Source organism: Lemur catta, chromosome 26 (genome assembly GCF_020740605.2).
Source record: "Lemur catta isolate mLemCat1 chromosome 26, mLemCat1.pri, whole genome shotgun sequence".
In the NCBI taxonomy this organism is placed as follows: Eukaryota; Metazoa; Chordata; class Mammalia; order Primates; family Lemuridae; genus Lemur; species Lemur catta.
Window position 1 is genome coordinate 8,507,457 of NC_059153.1, and position 25,365 is coordinate 8,532,821.

At 40.8% G+C, this 25,365-nt stretch overlaps 1 protein-coding gene across 1 annotated transcript; it reads left to right on the forward strand.

Annotated features, from left to right (window-relative positions):
• Nucleotides 1-4,299: 4,299 nt before the first annotated feature.
• LOC123627683 (pyroglutamylated RF-amide peptide receptor-like) lies at nt 4,300-18,299 on the forward strand. The gene is made up of 4 exons (XM_045537365.1): nt 4,300-4,655; nt 14,547-14,782; nt 16,241-16,338; nt 17,236-18,299. Exons 1-4 carry the CDS (start codon nt 4,587-4,589, stop codon nt 17,565-17,567), a joined length of 735 nt encoding a protein of 244 aa, XP_045393321.1. The 5' UTR covers nt 4,300-4,586; the 3' UTR covers nt 17,568-18,299.
• Nucleotides 18,300-25,365: the final 7,066 nt, after the last annotated feature.

Consider the following 25,365-nt stretch of genomic DNA (forward strand, 5'->3'; position numbering starts at 1 on the left):
GGTATACTAGTTTATCAACTCTTTGGTTAAAAAAGTTCTAATTTGTAGTATTTGCCAATCAACATAGTGTAAATATTCCCACTGTAGCTAATTTCAAGCTACCAATGTGAAAATTAGATTTTTCAAGCCAATATTGGCCAGCTCCAGCCCACTATTAAAATACAATTAGAAAACTAAATTGAGCGAAAGGGTACATTTCCTCAAGTGTATGTTGAAAACAATCGTAAGTCTGGTTTGGGAGCAATATACTTGCTTATGAATTTGGGTGATCATAAATTTATCCAGAAAAATGGAAAAATTTTGAAAATGAAACATGACACTATTAGTAATTTTGCCTGGACAAGAGTTATAAGCCAGGACTGATGGTAAATGGGGATATACACTAATACTACATATGACTGATAATTTTGATAGAAAATATTAGGTGGATTAGAAATAAAAGGATATAGAGATGAGATCACAATGAAATTATCAGCAGTTTAGGCATGATGAGAGATTAGATCAAGATTATCTACAAGAGAATTGAAAAGAGAGAGCAGATAAAAAGTGTATATCTAATAAGTTTATTCAATTACATAGTGGAAGGTTGCAAGAAGAAAATAAACTGAAAGGACAAGAGATTGCAATGTAACATAAGACACAGAAAAGGAAGTATTTACAATTCTCACTACAGTATTGTACTGAGAAATTTTTCCTCAGTAAAATCTTAAGCATACTAGTAAAATGTGTATGTAAATAATTTGAGAAAGGTAGAAGTTTAACCATCTCTTATATCATTTACATACTTGACCTGTTTTGCAAAAAGTTTCACAAAGTATAGCTGTATTAATACTGCAAACTGCTTTTGGAATATTTTTGTTCTGTGGTTTCATTCAGAAAGATGATCACAGCATTGTTTTCCAAAGGCAGACAGATACTACTTTCTTTGATATCTAAAATTTTTGAAGAAGGAAATAATCGTCTGTGATTTTGTGTTGAAAAAAAAATCTATGACTATTCTTTTGTCAAGGTGCTTATTGGTGAATTGGACCTATTAAATTGTAAAACCATCCAATTTTCCTGTTCCTGCGGTTGTTTGCTCCAGAGCTAGTATGAGAAATTCAGCACTGTATGCAGCAATTTTTCTTTTCTTTGCAATTGCACAAGACAAAGGATATTCCCTTCTATTTTTTAAAGTGATGTTCTTTCTTCAGCATGAGAGTTCTTAAATCATGAAAGCTATTCAAATCATTTCCCACTTTTTTGGAAAATTACATTCACATGAAGGATAATTCTAATTTATTCTGGTGATACAAATATCTCAGTAAATTTCTGTGTGTTTAGGTGAATCATCTTTAGGAAGTCATTCTTAAATTACCAAAAATTATAGTAAAAATAAAACTTTTAATTACAGTCATCTCATATATAAAAATAAGTATAACAAGTTATCTATATGATGTGCCATGTGCACTTTCGGTCATTAAGAACTTTCAAAAATGGAGAAAATAATACACACTTGTTCATCATGGTGATATATGTGTCTGAGTGTGTGTGTATATATTTGTATATATGAAAATCAGCATAAATGTGAAGAGCTACATTGTACTGGTGAGAAAATACAATGACAAAAACTAGGTATAATTTTTAGTACAGATGATACATTATAGTCTTTAAAGTGACATAAATTGTCACATCAATTCCATCTCCCCAAATCAGAATTTGGAGACAATTACAATCAAGTCAGCCTTGATGATCTGATGCTATCTAAGACTTACAATTTTGTTTTACAACTTATTTCAGCAAATTCTTTAAGATTCAGAATAACTGAAAGATTTCTATGTTATTGCAGCTCTTCTCCTTTAAACAGGGAGCTGTTATTTGCTAATATTAAGTGAGGCCTCCTCCGTGCGCCTGCGCCCTGGGGCCGCCTGCGCCCTGGGGCCGCCGGCGCCTCCCCCGTGCGCCTGTGCCCTGGTGCCGCCTGTGCCCTGGTGCCGCCCGCGCCTCCCTGACGCCACCTGCGCAGCCCTCCGTGCGCCTGCGCCCTGGCACCGCCTGCGCCTCCCTGGCACGGCCTGTGCACCCCTGACACCGCCTGCGCCTTCTCTGTGCGCCGGCGCCTCCCTGGGTTTTCGGCGACAGCGAAGGAGTGTGTGGCTGCAGCCGCGCTCCCAGCCGGCGGGCGGCCACACCACCGCCCTTAAGTGCGTGTCTCCGGTAAGGTGCCTGTCTTGCAAATACTGACTCCCAGTCTGTGCCTCGCTTGCTTCTCCCTTCTGTTAATACTTTCCTTCTCAGGCAGAAGTTTTTGATACTAGCAAAGACGTACCAGTGTTTTCTTCCGTGGATTTTACTTTGGTGGCGTTATCTAAAAAGTCATTGCCAAACCCAAGGTTACCTAGCAGTATTCTCTCCTGTGGTGTTTTATGGAAGTTTTACATTTTGTATTTTAACTGAGGTCTGAGCAGTTGAGCCATGGAATGGGAGGGTAGAATGATGGTTGCCCGAGGGGTGTTGGGGCGGGGTTGGGCCTCAGGCACCCGGGTGCACACAGAGGGACCCGGTTGTGACATCCGTTGCGCAGCAGGGCGACTGTAGTCAGTAACAGCGTATTGTAGATTTCCAAATAGCTAAGATAGTAACTTCAGATGTGTCACCACAAAAATGATAGGTGATTGGGCCGATGGATGTGTTAACAACCTTGGTTCAGTTATTCCACACTGTATACATGTATCAGAACATGACAGTTCACCCCATACATGTATACTATGAGGGTTTGTCAAATAAAAATAACATGAGTTGTAAAATTAGGTCTAAGATTCACTTTCAGTTAATTTTTGAGGAGGAAGAACTGTCTCGATTCTTTCTTTTGCTTTTCTTTTTTTCTTTTTTTCTTTTGTTGGCATATAGATATGCAGGGGTTCCACCATCGTTTTTGAAAAGGCTGTCCTTCCTCCATTACACTGCCTTTGCCTTTTTCTAAAAGGTCAATTGACTATGTTTCTGTGCTTTTATTTCTGGTTTCTCTGTTCTGTTCGGTTGATCAATTTGCAAGTCCTTCAACTTTGTTGCTCCCCTCTGATATTGTTGGCTACTGTGGGTCTTTTACCTTTTCCATATAAACTTTAGAATGAGTTTGTCACTTTGAAGTTGTCAAAATAACTTGCTGATGTTTTGACTGGAATTGTTTTGAATTTATAGATCAAGTAAGAGAATTGTCATCTTAACATTTAGTTCTCCTATCTATGAACATGAAAAATCTCTTCGTTTATTTAGATTTTGATTCCTTTCAATGGCTTTGTAGTTTTCCTTATATAGAGGAAAACTTTGTTGGTTCTTTGGGATTTTTCTGCATAGAAAATTGAGTTATCTGTAAGCAAAGAGCATTTTATTTCTTCTTTCCCAACCTACATATCTTTTATTTCTTTTTCTTAAGGCATTTAGCTAGAAGGGGCTTCAGTTCCCCACTTCAAGCCACCACTTTCAAATCCCTCGAAAAATCAACCACAGCAACCACTTGAAAAAAAATAACTCCGATAAAGTAAATTTCCTTCCTTTCGATTTATGTCTGGATAGAAGGCCAACGCTGTCAGGTGAGCCCTTGTTATTTAATTAACATAACCCATACTCACAGTCCATGGGGTGGAGACAATTGCAACAAAAAGCCTGTCTTCAAGGCCGTGCCTTACAAGAGCCATTTAGGATTCAAACTGATTTTAGACAGGCAAAATAGGATGCCATTTCCACTCTCTGGAAATGAAAAATGCAAATCCAAAATGTTAACCTAGTGCACAGTGAAGAACAAGATCATACTATAATTATATTCATCTTAGTCCTGTGATTATGTGTATGAACATGAAGAAAGACAAACATCAAGGAGAAATCAATGGAGAATGGAATTGTGTGTATAGGGGGTAGTTGTTAACATTTCCTTATGCCAATTTATACTTTTAAATGGAAGCATGTATTTCTGTGATAAAAGTAGAAAATCTAGAAAGGCATTTTAAAAAGTATCTTTGCAAAAGCTAAAAGTTCTTACAATTAAAAAGGAAGTCATGAAGCTTGTGTCACACAGTGTTACCCACTGGCATTTATACCAGAATTTGCCATTACAAATTAGACATTACTTGCTTTTAAAACTGCTTGAATTATGCAACCATTCAAACTAAAATATAAAAATATGAAATGTTTCCATCATTTAATATCTATCATTAAACTGAAAAAGCAAGATGTTTTAAAGTCTCTGGGGAAACTTTAAGTGAAAACGGGAAGAGGGTAACACTGGGAAATGCTTATATCTGTTCTCTTTAACGTTTTACAGAGCACACGCCCTGTGCCGGTCACATAAGCTGCTGCAGGAGGCTCCTGTGTCGGGGGTCCCCATTCTTCACCCTCCGCAGATGCATCCCCTTCTCCACGTGAAGACTCCTCGGTTCCTTCCATTGAAGAGACAGCGCTGCCTCTCTGGACCCTTGACTCTGAGTCAGGCCATGTGACTTGTTCTGGTCAATGGGATGCCTGCTGATGTGACACCTGAGGAGGCTCAGGACAGACTTGTGTTTTTCTGTGCCACTGCTGTGAGCGTGTGCCTGGGCTCTGGCTGAGGGATGAGGTGTGAGGTGAATCATCCCAGATGGGGCCATCCTGGACCATCCAGCAGCAGCTTCTCTGGACAGGTAAGAGACCCCAGTGAGAGGAGAGCATTGCTGAGCCAGAGTGTGGATGTGCAGGCCTGTGAGCTCATTGTTTCGGGCCAGGGGAGTTGGGAGGGTTGGGGGGTGTGGTTGTCCCAAAGCATCATCATGACAGGAGAGGACAAACGGGTACAGCTGCCCATAGTTTCTACCAACCATTTGTCAGTAACATTTCTATGTTATAATAGTTGTAGCAAATTAGATATCAGTAGATTTAACATACTTGTAGAGTTTCTGTATTTCTTTATAAAAAATACCCTTGAGATGTAATTCACCTGTTTAAATTGGGCAGTTGAATGACATTTTGTGTATTTGTAAAGTTTTATATTTATCAATACAACTCACGTTAGAACATTTTTCTTACTCTAAAAAAAAAAATCCTCACCCCTTGTAGACATAATCCTCCAACCTTCCATCCCCTCCAGCCCTAGGCAACCAGTGATCTACTTTTTCTGTATAGATTTGTCCTTTCCGGACATTTCATCAAAACAGAGTCATGCAATCTATGGTCCTCTATGACTAGCTACTTTCGCTCAGTATGTTTTCAAAGTTCATCCCTGTTACAGCTTGTATCAGTACCTCATTTTTTTCCCAGTCAACAATTTACTAACTAAAATTAATCTAAATTAAGATCTGTAGATGTACTAAAATTATAAGTTTTATATCTATGAAGCTATTCTAAGGTTTTATTATAGTGGTACAATATTTCTAACATAAAATTTACCATTTTAACCCTTTTTGGGTATAAATTTAGTCATGTAAAGTACATGCATATTGTTGTCCAACCCTCACCACTGTTCATTTCTGGTGATTTTACATCATCCTAAATTAACACTCTGTACCCATCAAAAAATAACTCTCCATCTTTCCTCCCCCTGAGGCCTTGGTAACCGGTATTCTACTTTATGTCTATATAAATTTTCCTATTCCACATACCCCACATAAGTCAAATCATACAATATTTTATTATTTGTGTCTGGCTTATTCCACTTGCCTAATGTTTTCAAGATTCATCCATGTTGTAACACATATCAGAATTTTCTTCCTTTCTAAGGCTGAATACTTTCTATTTTATGGATACACCTCATTTTCTTTATCCATTCTTGTGTTGATGATGCACATCTGGGTTGTTTCCACCCTAGCTATTGTGCATAATGCTTCTGTTCATGTACAAGTTTTTGTAGAGATATACATTTTCCTTTCTTTTTGTGAAATAACGAGAAATACACGTATATTGGTCTCTGCCCCTGGTTACTGACACAGACCTCCTAAATCTCTTGGAATTTCCTGGATGTTACGAGCGTATTTTGTTCTAATGAGGAGACTCTTATTGACATTCTGGATGGGGGCTGGTCACCAGAAAGACCAAGCCATGATTAGAAGCTTGAAACTTTCAGCCCCCTACCCTGACCCACCATGCTCTGGAGAGGGGGGAGGGGCAGGAAATGGAGTTCACAATCCATCATGCCTACGTGATAAAGTCTCCATGAAAATCCCTGAACCCCTGTGGGGTTTGTAGAGCTTCTCAGTTAGTGAACACACCCTTGTGCTGGGAGGTCATACACCCCGGCTCCACAGGGACAGAAGCTCCTGTGCTTATGAACCTTGCTGACCCTTGCCCTACGTATCTCCAGCTGGCTGTCATCTCGTTCATTGATATAATAAACCAATGAGCATAAGTATTTCCGTAAGTTCTATGAGGCATCCTAGGAGATTATTGAACCTGAGGAGGGGTCATGGGAACCCTGACTTATACACAGTCTGTCAGAAGTACAGGTCACAACCCAGGGGTTGCAGTTGTTGCCCCAAGTGGTTGGGGGGTACCATCTTGTGGAACTGAGCCCTCAATCTGTGGGGTCTCTCCTAACTGCAGTTAGTGTCAGAATTGAGTTAAATTGTGGTATGCCCAGTCAGTGTTCACCAGAGAAGTAGTTGTTGGTGGGTTCAGACCCCTCACATTTTGGTTGTAGAAGTGTTCTGTGTTGAGTAGTGAGTGGGAGAGATAGAAAACTTAGTTTTGTGTTTGTGTACATACGTTGGAATGAAATTGCTGGATCATGCTGTTTTCTGTATACATACATGGGAATGAAATTGCTGGATCGTACCGTAACTCTGTGTTTAACCATTCTCAAATGGTTAAGGAACTGCTAGATTTTGTTCCAAAGTGGCTGCACCATTTTCATTCCCACCAGGTATATGTGAGGGCTCCATTTTCTCCATATCCTCAACATTTGTTGACAGGTTTATTTTTTTAATTATAGCCATTATTGTTGAGTTCTTAATTTCTGCACAATTGGAGCATGCATTTGTGCCAAAATAAGTTTCAAATGCAAATTGAATAAAATTGATTAACATTTCTTCAACAGTAAACACAGGAACATAAATTTAATTTATAAGCACCATTTTATATTATAGGACTTTAAGCGCTTTAACCAAAAAGTGGAAAATAAAATCAAGATAAATATAATTTAGTATCTATCTTAGTCAATTAGGCTTGCTATAGCAAATGACTGTAAACTGGGTAGCTTATAAACAGTAGAAATTTATTTCTCACCATTCTGGAGGCTGGGCAATCCAAGATCAAAGCATTAGCAGCTTCTGTGTCTGGTAAGGACAGGACCTGCCTCCTGGTTTATAGATGGTATTCTTCTTGGTACGTCCTCATGGGCTGAAGGGACAAGGGAGGTCTTTGGAGTCTCTTTAGTAAAGGCAGTAGTACAGTTGATAAGGGCTCCACCCACATTCCCTAATCTCAAAGACCCACTTCCTAATACTATCACATTGGGTGTTAGAACTTCAACATCTGAATTTGGGGAGGTGCACAGACATTCAGTTCATATGATAATATTCAAATGTTAATGTAAGAGTGGTGAATTCACCAGGTGCTCCCAGCATGGGCACAGAAAGATTTCTCATGCAAAGTTTAGGGTATATAGAAGTAAAAAGTTTACTTACTTTTCTGAAAAAGAAAGAAGAAGAGAAAGAAGGAAAATGGCACAGCAAGAAGGAGGGTGGAAAGTGCTGGCAGCCGAGGAAAAGGGGCTTGGTGTTTTTAAAGGGTAAAAATGGCTTCTTGTTTCCTTAGCTGCACACGGATAACAGAAGCAGCTGTGGAGCCAATGTGTTTGCTTTTTCCAATTTTTTTTTTTTTTTTTTTGCCGCTTCTCTGTGAGGCTGGCTTTATCTGAGTCCTTGAAAGCTGTCCTGGCAGGAACTGAGGCAAAGAGCCTGCAGCCCTGTTGTCTGTTTAGCGCTCTTCAAGGCTGGGAAAGAAACTCTCAGAGATAACGAGTTAGGCCAGTTGAGTTTCAGGTATTTAATGAAACAAAGCAAAGAGTCCGCTGTGCTGTAAAGTTTTCTCTTCAACGGGGCCATTATGTGTTGTGACTTTATTCCTCTTATTTTCTGTTTGATAGTTTATTTTCCTCCTGCAGGTAGGTTGTGAACAAGGCCACCTTTCAGTTAATTTCAAAGAAGAAAAACAAAAAACATAGCAACTATTTTCCTGCTTCCAGTTTCTTTGAAGAGTAAACTTTTTGCTTAGTGATTACAACATACAAAATATTGTGTCCATTTGGTATATGTGAACAACTCAGTGTCTCTTAGATAGATTTCACGTTGAGGCTAAAGTCACTTCTACTCTCAAGAAAATTTTAAAAATATGATTTGTATCTGGAATGGAATGTTCAAGATGGTATTATTACTTGTCTCCTATAGTAATAAAGCAAAGACTTTGCACTAAGCAAATTTTCTTGTTTAAGAAGGGCCACTACCTAAAGAGTTTAAGTATATACCTCTCAAAAAGTTTCTTAGCCTTTCATCATTACTCCTAACAATTTCAAAAGCTAAACTCATAAAATTTTTAACTTCCTTTAAGTTTCTACTGACACTGGTGCAGTATACAGACAGTCATTTTATTTTTATACTAAACATTCCATTTAGTAAATGAGATCTCTCAATCTAAGTTGGGAAACCTGATACGAGCCAGGTGATTGGAATATAGGCTGGCTGGCGCCAAGGATGGAAGGGAAAATGCACATCAGAGCCAAGGATGTGCAGGTGAACAGGTGACCCTCCACTTCAGATGGCATCCAGTTCTCTACCTGATTCCCAGGGGGCTAAATGCGCTGAGTGACAACTGCCTCTGAGCCCGGGCATTGTGGACTTTGTTTCTGGCAACTGTCAGAGCCCAAGGGGGCTTCTGTTGTGCTTGCAGACTTGACCCTGCTGGTCTGTGCTGGGGGGATTCTAAGTCTGTGGCTGGTCATTATTGTCAGCAAAACCTGCTAAGGTCTTTGAGAATTTTTATGACCAGCTAGCTCAAGGGCATGGCCACATGTCCATGCTATTGCTTAGAGAACATATCTGTTTTCAAGTGACGATTCTTTCTAGTTTTATTTTCGTAACTACATAGGGCACAGTGGAGCTATGTATTAGTTTATTAAGTATGAAATGTCTGATTTCCTTAAGTACTAAGTCTGACAATTGATATCTCTGACATTTCACTCTGATACTTCTTGTTTTATGCTTATTGTAAAGGTACATCCTTAGCCTTTCAAACACACATTTTGGCTTATGATTATCTTTCAAATTGTTTTTAGATCAATTTTTACGAAACCATGGCTGTGTCAAAAATTTGTATTATTTTTGAATATGAGTTCTGTTGTCAAACCAATGCAGTGCAGACAGCTTGAAGTATCACCAGAGTGTTTGGGAAGGATGTGGCTGATGAACACTTGGTACGTGGGTAGTTTCAGAAGTTCTGTTCTGGTGATTTTAATCTCGAAAATGAGCCACGCGGGTGACCTGAGACCAAAGTGGTTAATGATGAGCTGAAAGCTGTAGTGGAGGCAAATCCATGTGAACCTACATGTGAATATGCAGGGAGTTAGCTACGCTCCCAGCAAGAAATCGGGTCCCTCAGGCAGGGGTCATCACAAAAGATAAGGAAATAATAGAAAATAGAAAATAATAGAATATGGTAATAAAAGAATACGCAGACACAAAAGTACAGTTTTATAAAAAATAGATTTATGAAAAAAGGGGCAGTCTTGGGAGAACCCACTGCTTTCCTGTGACCTGTGAGGCCACCAGTAAAGTTTCACATCAGTATTTATAGGTACAGTGATTGGTGGCCAGGGGTAACAGATTTACATAATAACAGGTAGTTCATTTTAGGTTCAAAGTCTCCTAAAAGCTTCTAGAGATTGTTTAAGTAACTCTATCTATGTGAGCAAAGGGTTACAAAATCTTCCTACGACAAATTTCTAAGTTCTAAGATAAAGCTACCACTTTAACAGAAAGGAGAAACAGAGATATAGTGGCTCTATATTTCTTTATCTAGTTATTGTGGATTAAGACAGGTAGTCAGGAGTAGAGCAGGAACTGTCCCTTGGGCTAATTGCTTTTAGCCACAGGTGTCTGTCTGTCCGGCAGGCACTCTTTGATCAGCTGTCATCCCATGGCTCCTTGCAAACCTGCTTTGTCCTACAAAGCAGGAGAGAACCACAGGTTTGAGACTGCAGTGTCACCTTGGAAAGCAGCTGCCACTGACCTTTGAGATGTGCTCCTGAGGCAAGGCAGCTTTTGGTTTGTGAATTAACACGTTCACATATTCCTTCAGGGCAAAGCCCTGCAAAACTCCTGAGATCATTTCTGTCTCTAATATAGCAATATTAATCTATGGAGAAACATGAATTAGCAGCAAGGTTTGACGTTACTATTCCAACAATATTGGAGCATTGGAAACAAATCAGCAAGCTAAAGAAGCTGGATAGGTGGGTACTGCATGAATTAAACGAGCATCAGAAGAGAAATCATCTCGAAGCTTGTCTTTCTTTGCTGTCACGACATAAAGATAAACCGTTTCTACACTGTATTGTTATGTGTGATGAAAAATGGATTCTTTATGACAATCACAAGCATTTAACACAATGGTTGGATAAAGATAAAGTGCTAAAACACAAGCCAAAACTGAATATTCATAAAAAAAAAAGCTAATGGTGTCTGTTGGGTGGTCCAGCACTAGTATTATCCACTACAGCTTCATGAAACCTGGTGGATTGATTATAACAGATGTCCACTGCAGCCAATTGGATGAAATGATGAGGATGCTTGCAATAAAGCAGCTGACATTGGTCAATAGAGACAGGCCAGTCGTCTTGCAAGACAACGCTTGACCACGTGTCACACAAAGCTGCTCAAACTACAGAGGCTGGACTTGGAAACTCTCTGTCATCTACCATATTCACGAGACCTTGTACCAACTGGCTACCACTTCTTTCAGGCTTTGGATCACTTCTTGCAAGGAAAAATATTCAATACTCAACAAGCTGTGGACACCACCTTTTGCAATTTCACAGCCACTCTCTCTCTAGGCTCTTCGCTGCTGACATAAACAAGGTACCATTAACATAGCAAAACTGGGTCTATAGTTTAGGTGGATACTTTGATTAATTGTACCGCTTCTTGTTTGAGATATAATAAATGACACTTTTGATTCTATAACAGACATTTTATATTTAATGACCTAATAAATAAAGATGATTCCAGCAGCATTTTTTCAAAATGCACTACCATACTGAATCATACTTTCTGACAGGCAGGGGAGTACAGTGGCTTGGGATTCTGGTTCCACAGCTTCAGGCCAGCTCTGTGGTAGTGGGTAACTTACTTTCCCTCTCTGTACCTCAGTTTTCTCATCTCTAAAAACAGGATATGATAGTAACCTACCCCATAGAACTGTTATGAAGATTAAATTATTTAACATTTATAAATAATATCTGGAACATAGTAAATGCTCATTGAATTTTAGCCATTACTGTTGCTCCTGCTGACATCAGGTATAAAAGAATAAATGTGACTCTGGTTCACGACCTTGGGTAGAATCACAAGATAAGCACTGTTTTGGGGAAAAGTATTTGTACAGGGTATTTTCATTATCCAAAATAGTCTCACTAATAAGGCACTATTAGAGTAGAGCAGTGTTACAAAGTAAGATCATTAAATAGAAGCCCATGGTACAGAATGGGCAACTCTTACAGTACATTGATATGTTTTGACTTTCTGCAGTATCATATCTGTAAATAATAAGTCCTTGGGATTTTAGCTTTTTGGATCAACTTACCATTAACAATTTTAATTTTTTTTTTTTTCTTTTGAGACAGAGTCTCACTCTGTTGCCCGGGCTAGAGTGAGTGCTGTGGCATCAGCCTAGCTCACAGCAACCTCAAACTCCTGGGCTTAAGCAATCCTCCTGCCTCAGCCTCCCAAGGAGCTGGGACTACAGGCATGTGACACCATGCCCAGCTAATTTTTTTCTCTATATAAATATTTTTAGCTGTCTATATAATTTCTTTCTATTTTTAGTAGAGACGGGGTCTCCTCGCTCTTGCTCAGGCTGGTCTTGAACTCCTGACCTCGAGCCATCCTGCCGCCTCGGCCTCCCACAGTGCTGGGATGACAGGCATGAGCCACCTCGCCTGGCCAGAAAATAATTTGTTTTAAGATATTTTTCTCTGTTTTATTTAGTTCTCATTGATGCTATGTTAACACTTTAATGCTTAAAATGAAATTTTAAAAAAGTACCAACGTCACTTTCTACATTTTCCTGCAAGCTGAGCATGCTTTTCCTAGTGTTCTCAATTGTGTTGTTACATTTGAAGAGTTCAATGATTGCTCTAGGTTTTTCTTTTATTTTCAAGTCATGTAAAAAATTGTAATAGATTTTCTACTTATTAGTGGATTCCCCTTCATAAGTCTTTTCTTGTCGGCCTCCTATTCATTAACAAATTGAAATTCTACTTGGAAGCATGTTGGGGATCATCTTATCCAACCTCTCTCCTTTCCCTACACCTCTGTCAGATGGCCCAGCCAGGCACAGGGAGTCACAGCAGAGGGGACACTATGCTGGTGTTGAGCAGCCGGTCACCGGGCTCAGTGCCCTCTGGGCATGGCTGTTGCTCAGCATTGATTCTTGACCTCATGAATTTCTCAGAGACAACATCACTGAGGCTTCCGACCCTGCTGTGTCCTCGGGCCAGCAGCTCAGAACGACCTCTGAGCTCCCACACCTGCAGCCTTTCTGCCGAGCAGTGGGAAGCCCACGGGGCCGGAGCCCTTTTATAAGCGACTCAGTCTAGTTCCAAATTGTGGGCTCCATTTCTGGCACATAGAAAACAGATTTGTCAATTTTGAAAAATAAAATTGTTTTATTATATACTTTAAATATATTTTAAATCTACAACTCATTTTGTTTGTAGAAAATGCATATAATCTAATTGTCAAAAGCCAGTCCTCACTGTTAAACGGATGAGCTAAATCAGATTTACTTCCTGTCAGGAAAAAGTCTGATTTCATTTTTCAGGTCACATAAAAGTATTCATATGCAATCCCATGGCCACCCTTTCAGGCCTGAATTCTCTGAGAGCGGGTGGTTGAGCTCGCAGAGAGCCTGAATTTCTCACCTGGCTGCTGCAAAGCACCACGGCCATCCGCATTTCTCACCCACGGCTGTTTCCCTCCCCCTGGGCTCTTCTCAAGAGTGATGTATTTAGCAAATTTCAAGTGAGGGAAACAAGGAGGTGGTGAAATTAAAACCTTCGTTACTTCTGCCTCCTCACTGTATGAAAAATGTGAATTCACGATGTCCCTGTCCAAATACCTTCTTTCCTATGCCAGGCTTTACTCTGAAAAGAAATGTATAATATTTAAGACAGGCCAAAGCACAGAGCCCTACCATGGATTTATGACCCCTTGATCAAGGTGGCTTCATTGACATCAGTAATCTGAATTCTCTCTCTCTCTCTTTTATTTTTTTTTTTTCTTTTTGGTGCCCCATAGTAAGATTTGGATTGGGTGAGACATGTAACTTGTATAAGCTGGGAGAAGGATGATTATGAAAGAGGAAATGGGAATGTGGGCCCAGCATGACACCCCAGCCTCAGGTGCTGTATTAGGAGAATTTTACAGAAGTATAAGCTTTTTTCTTACCGCTGATGAGTAACCAAAAAGCTTCTTTTCCCCCATTCAACTGACATTGACCATTGCTGATAAAATTTGCTGGGAATGTAGGCAGAAATATGACTTAAGATCTAAGTATTCATCTAGAAAGCTCCAGAGTGACTAAAATGAGAGTTGTTTTAATGAATTCATTTTTGCTCCTGTTACCCAGAGATGTGAATTTTGAATATGCTTTAAAGGTTTGGATTGTCCTTGAAATGATCCGTTTTTAGCAGTTTCTATTATTATTATTGGAAATAGTGTGAAGAAATCAGCAAACAAATACAATCTGAATATTTGTAGATTGGCAATAGTTTGAATCCCAATTTTTCATTCATCTCAGAATTTAAAAGCTACCAATTGACTTTTAAATATCTTTCCAAGCAGTCTAATCGTTGTAATATGAAATTGCAGTAACAAGAAATGGCTTTCAGTCCTTTCCAACTAGAAGTCTGAAGCCTTGTCTAATCTCTCTCTTCAACAACTGAAGAAGCAAAATAATTGAACATTAAAGTAGCTGACATGATACGCAAAATATTTTTCAATGTATATTTGGGTAAGTGTAATGCTTTTTCAGCCAATTGAAAACTTGTGACTAGTGAAAATAAAAGTTGAGAAAGACAAATAAATGAAGCTCAATTCCATTTAAAATGGGAAAGATAGTTTAAAAGTCTTAAGACCTTGGGCAGTTAAGTATTCATAGAAAAAACACATTTCACAACAAGAGAACAATTAAAATTGTATCTCATTTGAAATATGTACCGGTGGCAAATTAGAAAGAGCTTAATGTTGCATAACAGGAATACTTGGCTGCTGTCTGTTCTTTTGACACTGACTACAGGTTATTTTAACTGAATTGTTCTTACTGTAAAGATCAAGCATGATCTCCTGTATGAGAAGGAACACAGCTGCTGCTTGGGAGAGCGGACCAGCCCTGCGCACCAGCAGATCTACAGCACCTTCGTCCCTGTCATCCTCTCCCTCCCGCCTCTGACGCTGAGGCTTGTCCCATACAGCAAAATTGGCTACGAACTTTGGATAAAGAAAAGAGTGGGGGAAGGTTCCGTGCTTCGAACTATTCATGGGACAGAAATGTCCAAAATAGTCAGGTCTGTTTCCTGAAATAGTCACCTCTGTTCAAATTATTTTTAAGTAGTTGTGCTAGAAGGGACAGCTGCCGGGGACCTCAGGGCCCCTAGGTAATTTTGCCAGATTGTCACTGGAATGCACGTTTAGGGCACTGGCTCTCTGGAGGTTTTTTTTTTTTTTTCTTTTTGAGACAGAGTCTCACTTTATTGCCCGGGCTAGAGTGAGTGCCGTGGTGTCAGCCTAGCTCACAGCAACCTCAAACTCCGGGGCTCAAGCGATCCTCCTGCCTCAGCCTCCCGAGTAGCTGGGACTACAGGCATGCGCCACCATGCCCGGCTAACTTTTTCTATATATGTATTTTTAGTTGGCCAGATAATTTCTTTCTATTTTTAGTAGAGACAGGGTCTCACTCTTGCTCAGGCTCGTCTCCAACTCCTGACCTCGAGGGATCCTCCTGCCTCAGCCTCCCAGAGTGCTAGGACTGCAGACGTGAGCCACCGCGCCCGGCCCAAGTATGGGTTTTTCTAAACTTAAAGCACCATGCAAATGTGTCGATCTCTAGTGGGTGTAAATCTCCTTTACAGGAGTAATGGAGAAACTTAGTCTAATCTCTGGCTTAATCAGATTATTTAGAAATATAAGAAAGTGTTGAATTTTAATTCTATCCTTACAGCTTCCCTTATTTCATAAATACTGATATTTTATTGCCACAGGCATGAGGCTTTCTAATATAAAGTGAATAAGAGCTTAGTCACTAAAGTTAGACTGCCTAAATTCCCATCCAAAATACATCTTTTACGAGCCATCTGCAAGTAACTTAACCTTTTTTGTGCCTCAGTTTCTGTAACTGTCAAATGGCTCAGTGGGAAGATTAATTATGTAATCTGTGCCAACCATCTGTAAGTGTCAGACACCAGAAGGATACGGAGGATGTGAGAAATACACGGATGGGCCGGGCGCGGTGGCTCATGCCTGTAATCCTAGCACTCTGGGAGGCCGAGGCGGGTGGATCGCTCGAGGTCAGGAGTTCGAGACCAGCCTCAGCAATAGCGAGACCCTGTCTCTACTAAAAATAGAAACAAATTATCTGGCCAACTAAAATATATATATAGAAAAAATTAGCCAGGCATGGTGGCACATGCCTGTAGTCCCAGCTACTCGGGAGGCTGAGGCAGGAGGATCACTTGAGCCCAGGAGTTTGAGGTTGCTGTGAGCTAGGTTGACGCCATGGCACTCACTCTAGCCTGGGCAACACAGCGAGACTCTGTCCCAAAAAAAAAAAAAAGAAAAGAAATACACGGATGATGATAATGTCGATGCAAAAAGATGATAATCAGCCCACAATAACCTTTAGGGAACTCACTTGAAAAATTTTGGTGGAGTGGGCAAGGTCCCAGCTTTATTTAATAGCTTTGCCAGCAATCTGACACATTTGCCAAGGAGAAGTTAACCAATACAGTGTTTCTCGGTGGGTTTAGGGAGAAGAAGCGAGCTGTCATGATGATGGTGAAGGTGGTGGCTCTCCTTGCTGTGTGCTGGGCACCTTTCCACGTCGTTCACATGATGACCAAGTACAGTGAGTGCTTGTTGTTCTCATCTGATAGACATTCTGGTTCATTTCCTGCTGGAATAGACAATGAATCATTGACATTTTTGCTATACACATGGGTCATCAGATATCAAACATTCCATATCTTTATTTCATATTTTCAAGATCACCAGGCCATTATGTGGTAGGTAATTATGTATGACGATGACCAAATCTTTAATAATTATGAAGCGGAAGGAGAGGTCTGGAGATTCCCACGTTATTCCTCTGTTCTCTCTAAGCTATTTGAATGCTGGGACAGGGTGACATCCTATAAGTATTCCCTATTTAAAATCCTGACTTGTGTGGTATGAATTTAATGATACCTAGGGTTTCAGTCGGATTTTCAGTATATTCTCTCTGAAAACCCAGGACTTAACGTAGTTCTCAGTATGATTTGGTTTCTGTAATGCAAGTGGACATTTGGGGTAACTGTTGCAAGTGAATATTTGGGGTAACTGTTGCAAGTGAACATTTGAGGGTAACTGTTGCAAGTGGACATTTGAGGGTAACTGTTGCAAGTGAATATTTGGGGTAACTGTTGCAAGTGGACATTTGAGGGTAACTGTTGCGAGTGGACATTTGGGGTAACTGTTGCTTCCAGTTCCCATGAAGCTTGGAGTCATCAAGTTTAAATGCTATGAGCTCCCTCACATGCGCTGGGCACTGGGCTGTTTGTAAGCCTAGATTCCTTTACAACGGAGACTCATTACAAAGCTTATTTTGTGATGACAGACATAAGATGCCTCTCCCAAAGTGGTCTTGGGAACTTTTCACAACTTTGACGACTTTTACATGTGTAAGTCTTTGATAAAGACAGAGGATAAACAGAAGTTGTATGCTGATTGAAATAAATATGCATTCTAAAGTATTACTTTATTTCAGGTAATTTTGAAAAGAAATATGATGATGTCACAATCAAGATGATTTTTGCTACAGTGCAAATCATTGGATTTTCCAACTCCATCTGTAATCCCATTGTCTATGCATTTATGAATGAAAACTTCAAAAAAAATGTTTTGTCTGCAGTTTGCTATTGCAGAGTTAAAAAAAACTTCTCTCCAGCCCGAAGGCATGGAAATTCAGGAATTACAATGATGCGGAAGAAGGCAGACTTTGCCGGGAGAGAGAACCCCGTAGAGGAGACCAAAGAAGCATTCAGTGATGGCAACATTGAAGCCAAATTGTGTGAACAGCCAGAGGAGAAAAAATGCTGAAAGGACATCTTTAGTGCTGAACTCTCTGAGAATTCTGCTTCAGGCAGTGGGCATTAATTGCAATGATATCTTACAATTATTATCCATTGTAATCTGAAAAGAAAATTATTTTGAGCAAAGGTAAAAGAGTTTTTTTTAATTCTTAAAAGGATGACAAGAAGAAAACACATCATTTTTTCCATTAGAGAAATGCCACGAAGACACATGAAGACAAAATTGTGAAAAATCAGTAACGTATACTTCGAGATTATTAATGTGAATTTTTTAAAAGTGTTGTAGAGAAATTAATGTTCTTTCTAGCAGTTTTCCTCCCATGCAGTCAATATAATGTGACTTTCAATGTATTGCTAAATTGGATGAGGAGATAACTTTAAAATGTTATCGTCTTTCTTGAATATTAAGTGGATAGTTGAACAGTATGATGTCATTTCTAGCGCACTGTTGAAATTAGGAGGTACCGTCTCTCGCAGATGAGGTCTGTGCCCTAATCTTTCAGGCAACGGAGAGAGAGAAGCAGCTGAGTGGCAGGCGCGTGGACTGAGAGGCCGCGGCCTGTGTCAGGGCTGGCGGCTCGCCCGGCACCTCGCCTGCTGGCCGTGAGCACTGGCCTGTCACTTAACCTTGCCAAGCCCACATGTTTTCAGAGTGTGCAAATATTTCAGTAGATTTTTATACATGTATAAATTACGGTGTAAAAAATAAAAACATTAAAATTATTTTCATAAATGTTAAGTTATGCTATATGTTATAAATGTTAGTTTTCTTCTAAATATGCAAAATAATGAGCATTAAACTATAAGCTAATATTAATGAATATCATACATTTCAACAAAATAATTATCAAATAGTCATTTAAATAGAGCTAGAATTTGTATTGTTGTCTAAAAATTTACTTATGTTTTCTCTTATTAAAAACTCCCATGATTCTAGAGTTCAGCATCCATGTAGCTACAAATGTAAAAACTAAGTGTTCCTTTCATACGTGTTATCTCTAGACCTGGGATACACATAAGTTTCAGATGAATGTGAGTATTTCAAGTGGCATTAATAGTGACATGTCTAGCGAGTGTGACATCACTAGGCATGCCAGCTGCAGTGAGGACCAGGCTAACCTGCGATGCCACCAAAAGCACACATTGGGACACATGGCATAGGGAGAAAACAGACACTACCAGGAAACAATACTTCATCACTCACAGTGTCTGACGCGTGGTTGGGGACGCCTGGTTGTCATTTTTATGATTAGTAGGAGTAACATCATGAGCAGCAGTTGTTGTAGTAACTCTGCTTATTTTTTATGCTGTGGCTCTCTGATTATTCCTTTGCTCTGTGTTACACGATTCTTTTGGGACTGATTTAAATAAAGACAGCCTATCCCATTTCTCCTATATTTTTCCAAAATTAAGCCCTAATTCTAAACCAATTAGAGGGTTAACTACTGTTATCTAAACAGCCATCTCAATTTTACCTAGAGAGAAGAGATTTTTAATAAATTTTTAATAAAATCATTATACTAACTACTAGATGCTAACAGATACGTATTTAGCAAAAAGTTCAAACATTCTGAGTCTTCAAGAGACTTAAGATGCCTCTTGAAAGCTGAGTTCTTTCTGTTCTGGGAAGGAAAGCAGAATTGAGTTTAAAGTCCTTTTAAAGTCATAAGGACATCTGGAAACATTTTAATACTGTATCAAAGACCACCCCCAACAAAAACAACTTATCTTAAAATTGCCAAAAATATCACCTAACTTCTGCATGTGTAAGCCCCTTTTATCGGTTAGAGTGGAGTGATTTGTAGGTACAGTGACGACGCTATGTGTGTTGAGATGGTATCCTGCTTTTTTCTGCTATTTACCAATTCCTTTTTCCTCCTGAAGACAGAAGGAGGAGGCTAGAAGCCCCCGATCCTCCCTGGTTCTCATGAGTCGAATAGTTATATCTAGCAGGATTTTCTAAAATTTTCCCAAGACATTTTGGCCTGACCACAAGGTAAGGCCCACAGCCAGAGGCCCTAACTTCATTCCCAACCAAGTGCAGGTGTCCAGGCCTCTCTGCCTATGGAAAGGATTTCTAGACATCGAAGCCAGTGAGCAAATCTCTGAACAATGGGGTGATAATCAGTGTCTGAAAGGGGACGGTCCTGGTGGTCTCCAACTTGGCTTATGAGTATCAGTCAGCACTTGTATCAGTGGCCAGGCCCTGAGAGCCCCTAACACAAATTAAATTAAACTAAGTCAAATTAAATTAACCCAATGTACCTGGTCAGTTGCTTGAAGACTCTTAGAATGTTTGAACTAGACTGTGTTTCAGAGTTCTTCCTAAGCACCACAGTTTCCAGAAGAAACGGCCACACAGAGAGGTAGTGACTGGGCCGATGCCACAGGACTGGAGCTCGCCAAAGGCCAGCAGCGTGAGGGTTGCAGGAAGGATAGTGTGGTGGAAAAATCAGAGCTTATGTGAAGGGGCAAACTTTTGTCTGATTCCAGTTCTGCCACTTCCAAGTTTATGTTCAGGTGGTCCCTTAACATGATGAACCTCCTAGTTCCATTTTCTGATGTTTCAGAGTGAAGCACACCACCCGGTTATGGATTAAGTCAGGCAGTGTATAAAGTGCCTAGCACGTAGCAGATGTGCTGTGAGCACAGATTATCTTTTCCCCTCTCCAATCAAGCATTCTCTGAACCTCTGGCCCTCATATAGGATCCCACTAAAGGCACTGAATAAAGGGGAATGCATAGCAATATTTTCTTTCTTTCTTTCTTTCTTTTCTTTTTTTTTTTTCTTTTTTTTGAGACATAGTCTTGCTCTGTTGCCCGGGCTAGAGTGCTGTGGCATCACCCCAGCTCACAGCAACCTCAAACTCCTGGGCTCAAGTGATACTCCTGCCTCAGCCTCCCGAGTAGCTGGAACTACAGGCATGTGCCACCATGCCCGGATGATTTTTTCTATATATTTTTAGCTGTCCAGATCATTTCTTTCTATTTTTTAGTAGAGACAGGGTCTCGCTCTTGCTCAGGCTGGTCTCAAACTCCTGACCTCGAGCGATCCTCCCTCCTCAGCCTCCCAGAGTGCTAGCATAACGGGCGTGAAACACCGTGCCCGGCCCATAACAATATTTTAAAAAAAACATCTCTGACCTAGAAAGTCCTTACTTTCAAAGCAACGGGTGGTGGTGACTCATTACTATGGGACTGAAGACTCAGAGAAAAGATGGAGGTGGGGGTTTCCTATCAAAGCAAAATGTAGAAAACAGATGAATAAAAGTACACACCTATATGTTCTGAACACACATATTAAACTATAGATAGAGAGTTATAGATAAGAGAGTTCAGTCATAACCAGCTCTCTTCTCTCCTGACTCACAAGCAGTGTCAAGTAACTTCCTGAACTCTGCTGAAATGAATTCTCTTTCTGCCCACCCCAGCACCCTGCAGCCTGAGAACCTGGCTTGGCTTCAGAAGTTGAGTCACTGCCTTTATTTTAAAGGCCATTTCTACCAACAGATTTCTCCATGCAGTTTCAGAACAGAAAGATGCACAAAGGCAAGGTGCCCCCATTTAAGTAGTATCTTGCTTTCCCTGGTGCATGTATAATACCCCATATATTTAAGGTCAACATCAAAGAAATAGGGGGCCAGGCGTGGTGGCTCATGCCTGTAATCCTAGCACTCTGGGAGGCTGAGGCAGGTGGATTGCTCGAGGTCAGGAGTTCGAGACCAGCCTGAGCAAGTGCGACACCCCATCTCTACTAAAAATGGAAAGAAATTATCTGGCAAACTAAAAATCTAGATAGAAAAAATTAGCCAGTCATGGTGGCACATGCCTGTAGTCCCAGCTACTCGGGAGGCTGAGGCAGGAGGATCGCTTAAGCTGAGGAGTCTGAGGTTGCTGTGAGCTAAGCTGATGCCACGGCACTCACTCTAGCCTGGGCAACAAAGTGAGACTCTGTCTCAAAAAAAAAAAAAAAAATAGGAAGGAAATTTTGGGAAGTCACATGATCAAAGAAAATTTGAATACAAGCTAAAAGAAAAATACCAACATTTCAGCATCCCTCCTGGTTGAATCCAGCTGTAATTTCTGATTTGCAAAAGGAAGTAGTGATTCATTTCCGTTCATAATGGGCCCCAATGTACTAAATTTCTCTTGCTTCACATAATCGTAGACTCTAAAGGGAGCCGGGAGATGTGGATTAATAATATGGAGATTTGAAATTGTTTTTCTTCCTTTCAATTCTATTGACTATAATATACAACCTTTTATGAATTTAGTATATTTCAAATTAATAAGAAAGATAATTTTGTTAATTAAAAAGAATAACAAATTCACATTGAATTAGTCAATAGACACATTAACAATAAACTATGACTTATCCCATGAAGTAAAAAGTTAACTGTGGCAAACATACTCAGTTTCAATATTTTGAAAAACTCCAAAAGGGAATGGCTATGTTGAACATGGAAAGTGTAGTATGAATTTATGCAAAGGAAAATCATGGGGAGTATTTTGTGACAGATGTAGTTCTAGCAGGTACTTCTCGTCCACTCCTGTCGCTGTGGTTGGAAGCAGCTTCAGCTGTGTGTGCACCAGCACCGTGTGACAGTCTCGCTTTGGACCATCACAGACCTCACGGCGTGGCCCGGGCAGCCCACGGAGCCCACGTGCTGCTCCCCTGCCTGGAACACGGAGATGCCAAAGCCCTGAGACCCGGGACCACGCCTGGCCAGTGAAGGACGGGCCACGTGACACCCTAGAGGGACAGTCCAAGCACACATTTCCTGAGACTCCTCAGAAGGTTCTGGGGGGAGCATCAGGTGACCATAGAAGTGACCAACTCATTCCTACCCCGGCTTTCCCCCCTTCTCTGCATGACTTACTGTATCAGTTGTCAGGTTCCATGGGACAAATTATCTGAAAATTTAGTGGCTTAAAACAACACGTATTTATTCTCCCAGTTTCTGTGCTCAACAATTCAGAGGCAGCTCAGCTGGGAGGTCCTGGCCCAGGGTCCCTCTGGAGGACGCAGTGAGCCAGGGCTGCACCGGTCAGAAGGCTCGGCCGGGGCTGGAGGATCCACTTCTGAGCCTGCTTGTGTGGTTGTGAGCAGGGACACACAACCACACGGTTTCTGGTCACACGGACTGCAAGATTGTGTAGCGAGGCGGCTGCCACAGCAAAGAGAAGCTCCTGCATCCTCAGCATCCTGCTGGCCCCTCTCCCCGGGGAGCCAGTGCAATGGGGGTCACATAGCCAGCGCCCCACTCGCTGGGCCTGTCCTGGAAATGCCCCTTCACAGAGCAGAGCTGTAGGGACGGTCGCCACCAGGTGGCGCCAAACTGCAGCTGGAACCAGAGCGGATTCACCTTAGGCCTCCAGGACGCGTAGACCCAGCTGGAGATTCATTAACCTCGCACAATGCAACCTTGCATTTTAACCCCGACTTTGCAAAACCCCACCCAAGCAGTTGTGGCAAGATTTTACCGTCATAAATAAAATATGGCTCTTATAGCCCAGATGAACTTTCAATAATGCTCATTTATGTGAAAACCAGACAGCACTTTATATTGATCTATTACAGAGTTTGAGTTGTCAGCTCTACTTGATTATAGTTATAAGAAATGGAGACAGACGAAGACGCTAACAATACTTTTTAAATTTTTTTTTTTTTGCTTTTTGAGACAGAGTCTCACTCTGTTGCCCGGGCTAGAGTGAGTGCCGTGGCGTCGGCCTAGCTCACAGCAACCTCACACTCTTGGGCTCAAGCGATCCTCCTGCCTCAGCCTCCCGAGTAGCTGAGACTACAGGCATGCGCCACCATGCCCAGCTAATTTTTTCTATATATATGTTTAGTTGGCCAGATCATTTCTTTCTATTTTTAGTAGAGACGGGGTCTCGCTGTTGCTCAGGCTGGTCTCGAACTCCTGACCTCAAGCGATCCTCCTGCCTCGGCCTCCCAGAGTGCTGGGATTACAGGCGTGAGTCACCATGCCGGCCTTAAAAATTTTTTTAAGGCAGACAAAAGTGAATTTTAGAAAATGAACATCTTTTCAAATTATATGAACATTTCTTGGTAAGCAGGTTAATCTCCCACAATTTTAATTGTAAATCCAAGTGGCCTTGTCAGGGTTTCCATGTTGTCAGTGAGGAATGAGGACGTCTGTGGCATTGTGTCCTGCAGGCGTTCCAGGCCGTTACCACAGTGACGTTTCTATTCTGACACACGTGGTGACAGCAGGGCTCAGGGGCGGCATGGCTGCCGCAGTCTGCGAATGCCTGGTGTGCAGTCTCAGTGAGCAGGCTGGCTGACACCTGACACGCATCACTCCACTCATAGCCAACGTGCATTTAGTTTCCCCCACACTTCCAGCTTGCTTTGTTTTTAGCAGACACAAACATGCAATTAAAGTCTCCTTAATGTGATAAAAGTTCAAAATGTGGTGTAAATACACGAAAAAAAGTTGAAAGACTACTTTTTATAAACTGTTGAACTTGCCCTACAAGTTTTGTCCCCTGAAAAAGCTGTGGGTCCTCTATGTTCCCCTGCATGGCGCTCTGAGAGGAGTCACGGCCACTCAGGATGGCCGTCTATTGCTGGATTTTCATTTTTCCCTTCTTATGGTAAACGTGTAGTGTGTGGACTTAGGAACACACACAACATAGTAGATACAGCATGAATAAGGCTAAATGTGGCTAAAAATATCCTTACCAGCTACAGAAAGACCACTAATTATAAATTTAAATTCCATGCAAACACACATCCTTCTGCTCATTTGCTCTGAACTCTTTTTTATCAAATTATGCTGAGAGGTAAATATTAATAAAATATGCAAAGTTATATAACAAGTTTTCCCTCCAGTTTTGTTTCCTGTAGTAAAAATCTTGAACCACAGAAAAAGCAATTCTTTTTCTGTCTCCTGTCACTTTTGTGGCTGGGAGAAAACTGCGTTTTTCATGCCAACCCTTGAATATTCTACTCACTATTGACCCAGTTAACTATTTTCCTAATCACCATAAAATATAATCATAAAACTGCTCTCTGTTGCCTCAAGAGTTGTTCCTGAAGTAAAAGCAGAAAAACATTGTTTATGTGAGGTCCCCATGTTGTTTGTGATACAGAGCTGCTGTTTGGAAAAGCTTCCATGAGATTCCTGCCTGTATCTTCAGGGGTAGGTGGGTACCTTAGTGATTGTAGGTGTCTACCAGCCTTAACTGAAAGTTCTTTTTCAAATGAGATAACAAGTATTTATATCTTGGTTTTATACAAGGAATTTTTAAAAAATTCTATTTGGAAGTTGACTTGCAGACATCAATATAAATGTAAATAACAAAGAAAAAAATTGCTTACCCAAATTCCAAGAGTTTCTACTTGGGGAAGAGTCAGCTTTGAAGTTAATTTTTTTTTTTTTAACATGCTCCTCAGAACAGAACAGAATGGAGTTAAAGCTTTAACAAGCCTATTTGGAGTCTGCAGGGCTGCAGGTTGGCCGGCACCTGAGACAGATTTGGCGGGATGAGAGACAGCTCTGCTACCTGCTTAGAAGAAGAGAGAGCTGAGACTTCACAGGGAAGGGCGGATAGAGGGAGAACCACAGCCTGGTGATGGAGATGAGAGAGCAAGAAAAATGTTTTGTCACTTTGGAGTGAGATGCCATGTGTCGTGTGAGGCATGTTCCCTCATTGTCCTCCACAGAGTCATTAAAGTTGGTGTTGCTCACTTACGCTCTACAGGGAAGAATTCCTGCTGGAAAAAGCTGAAGTCCTGAATCCAGCTTTAAGGTCAGTATAAGCTGAAAGTAGCTGTC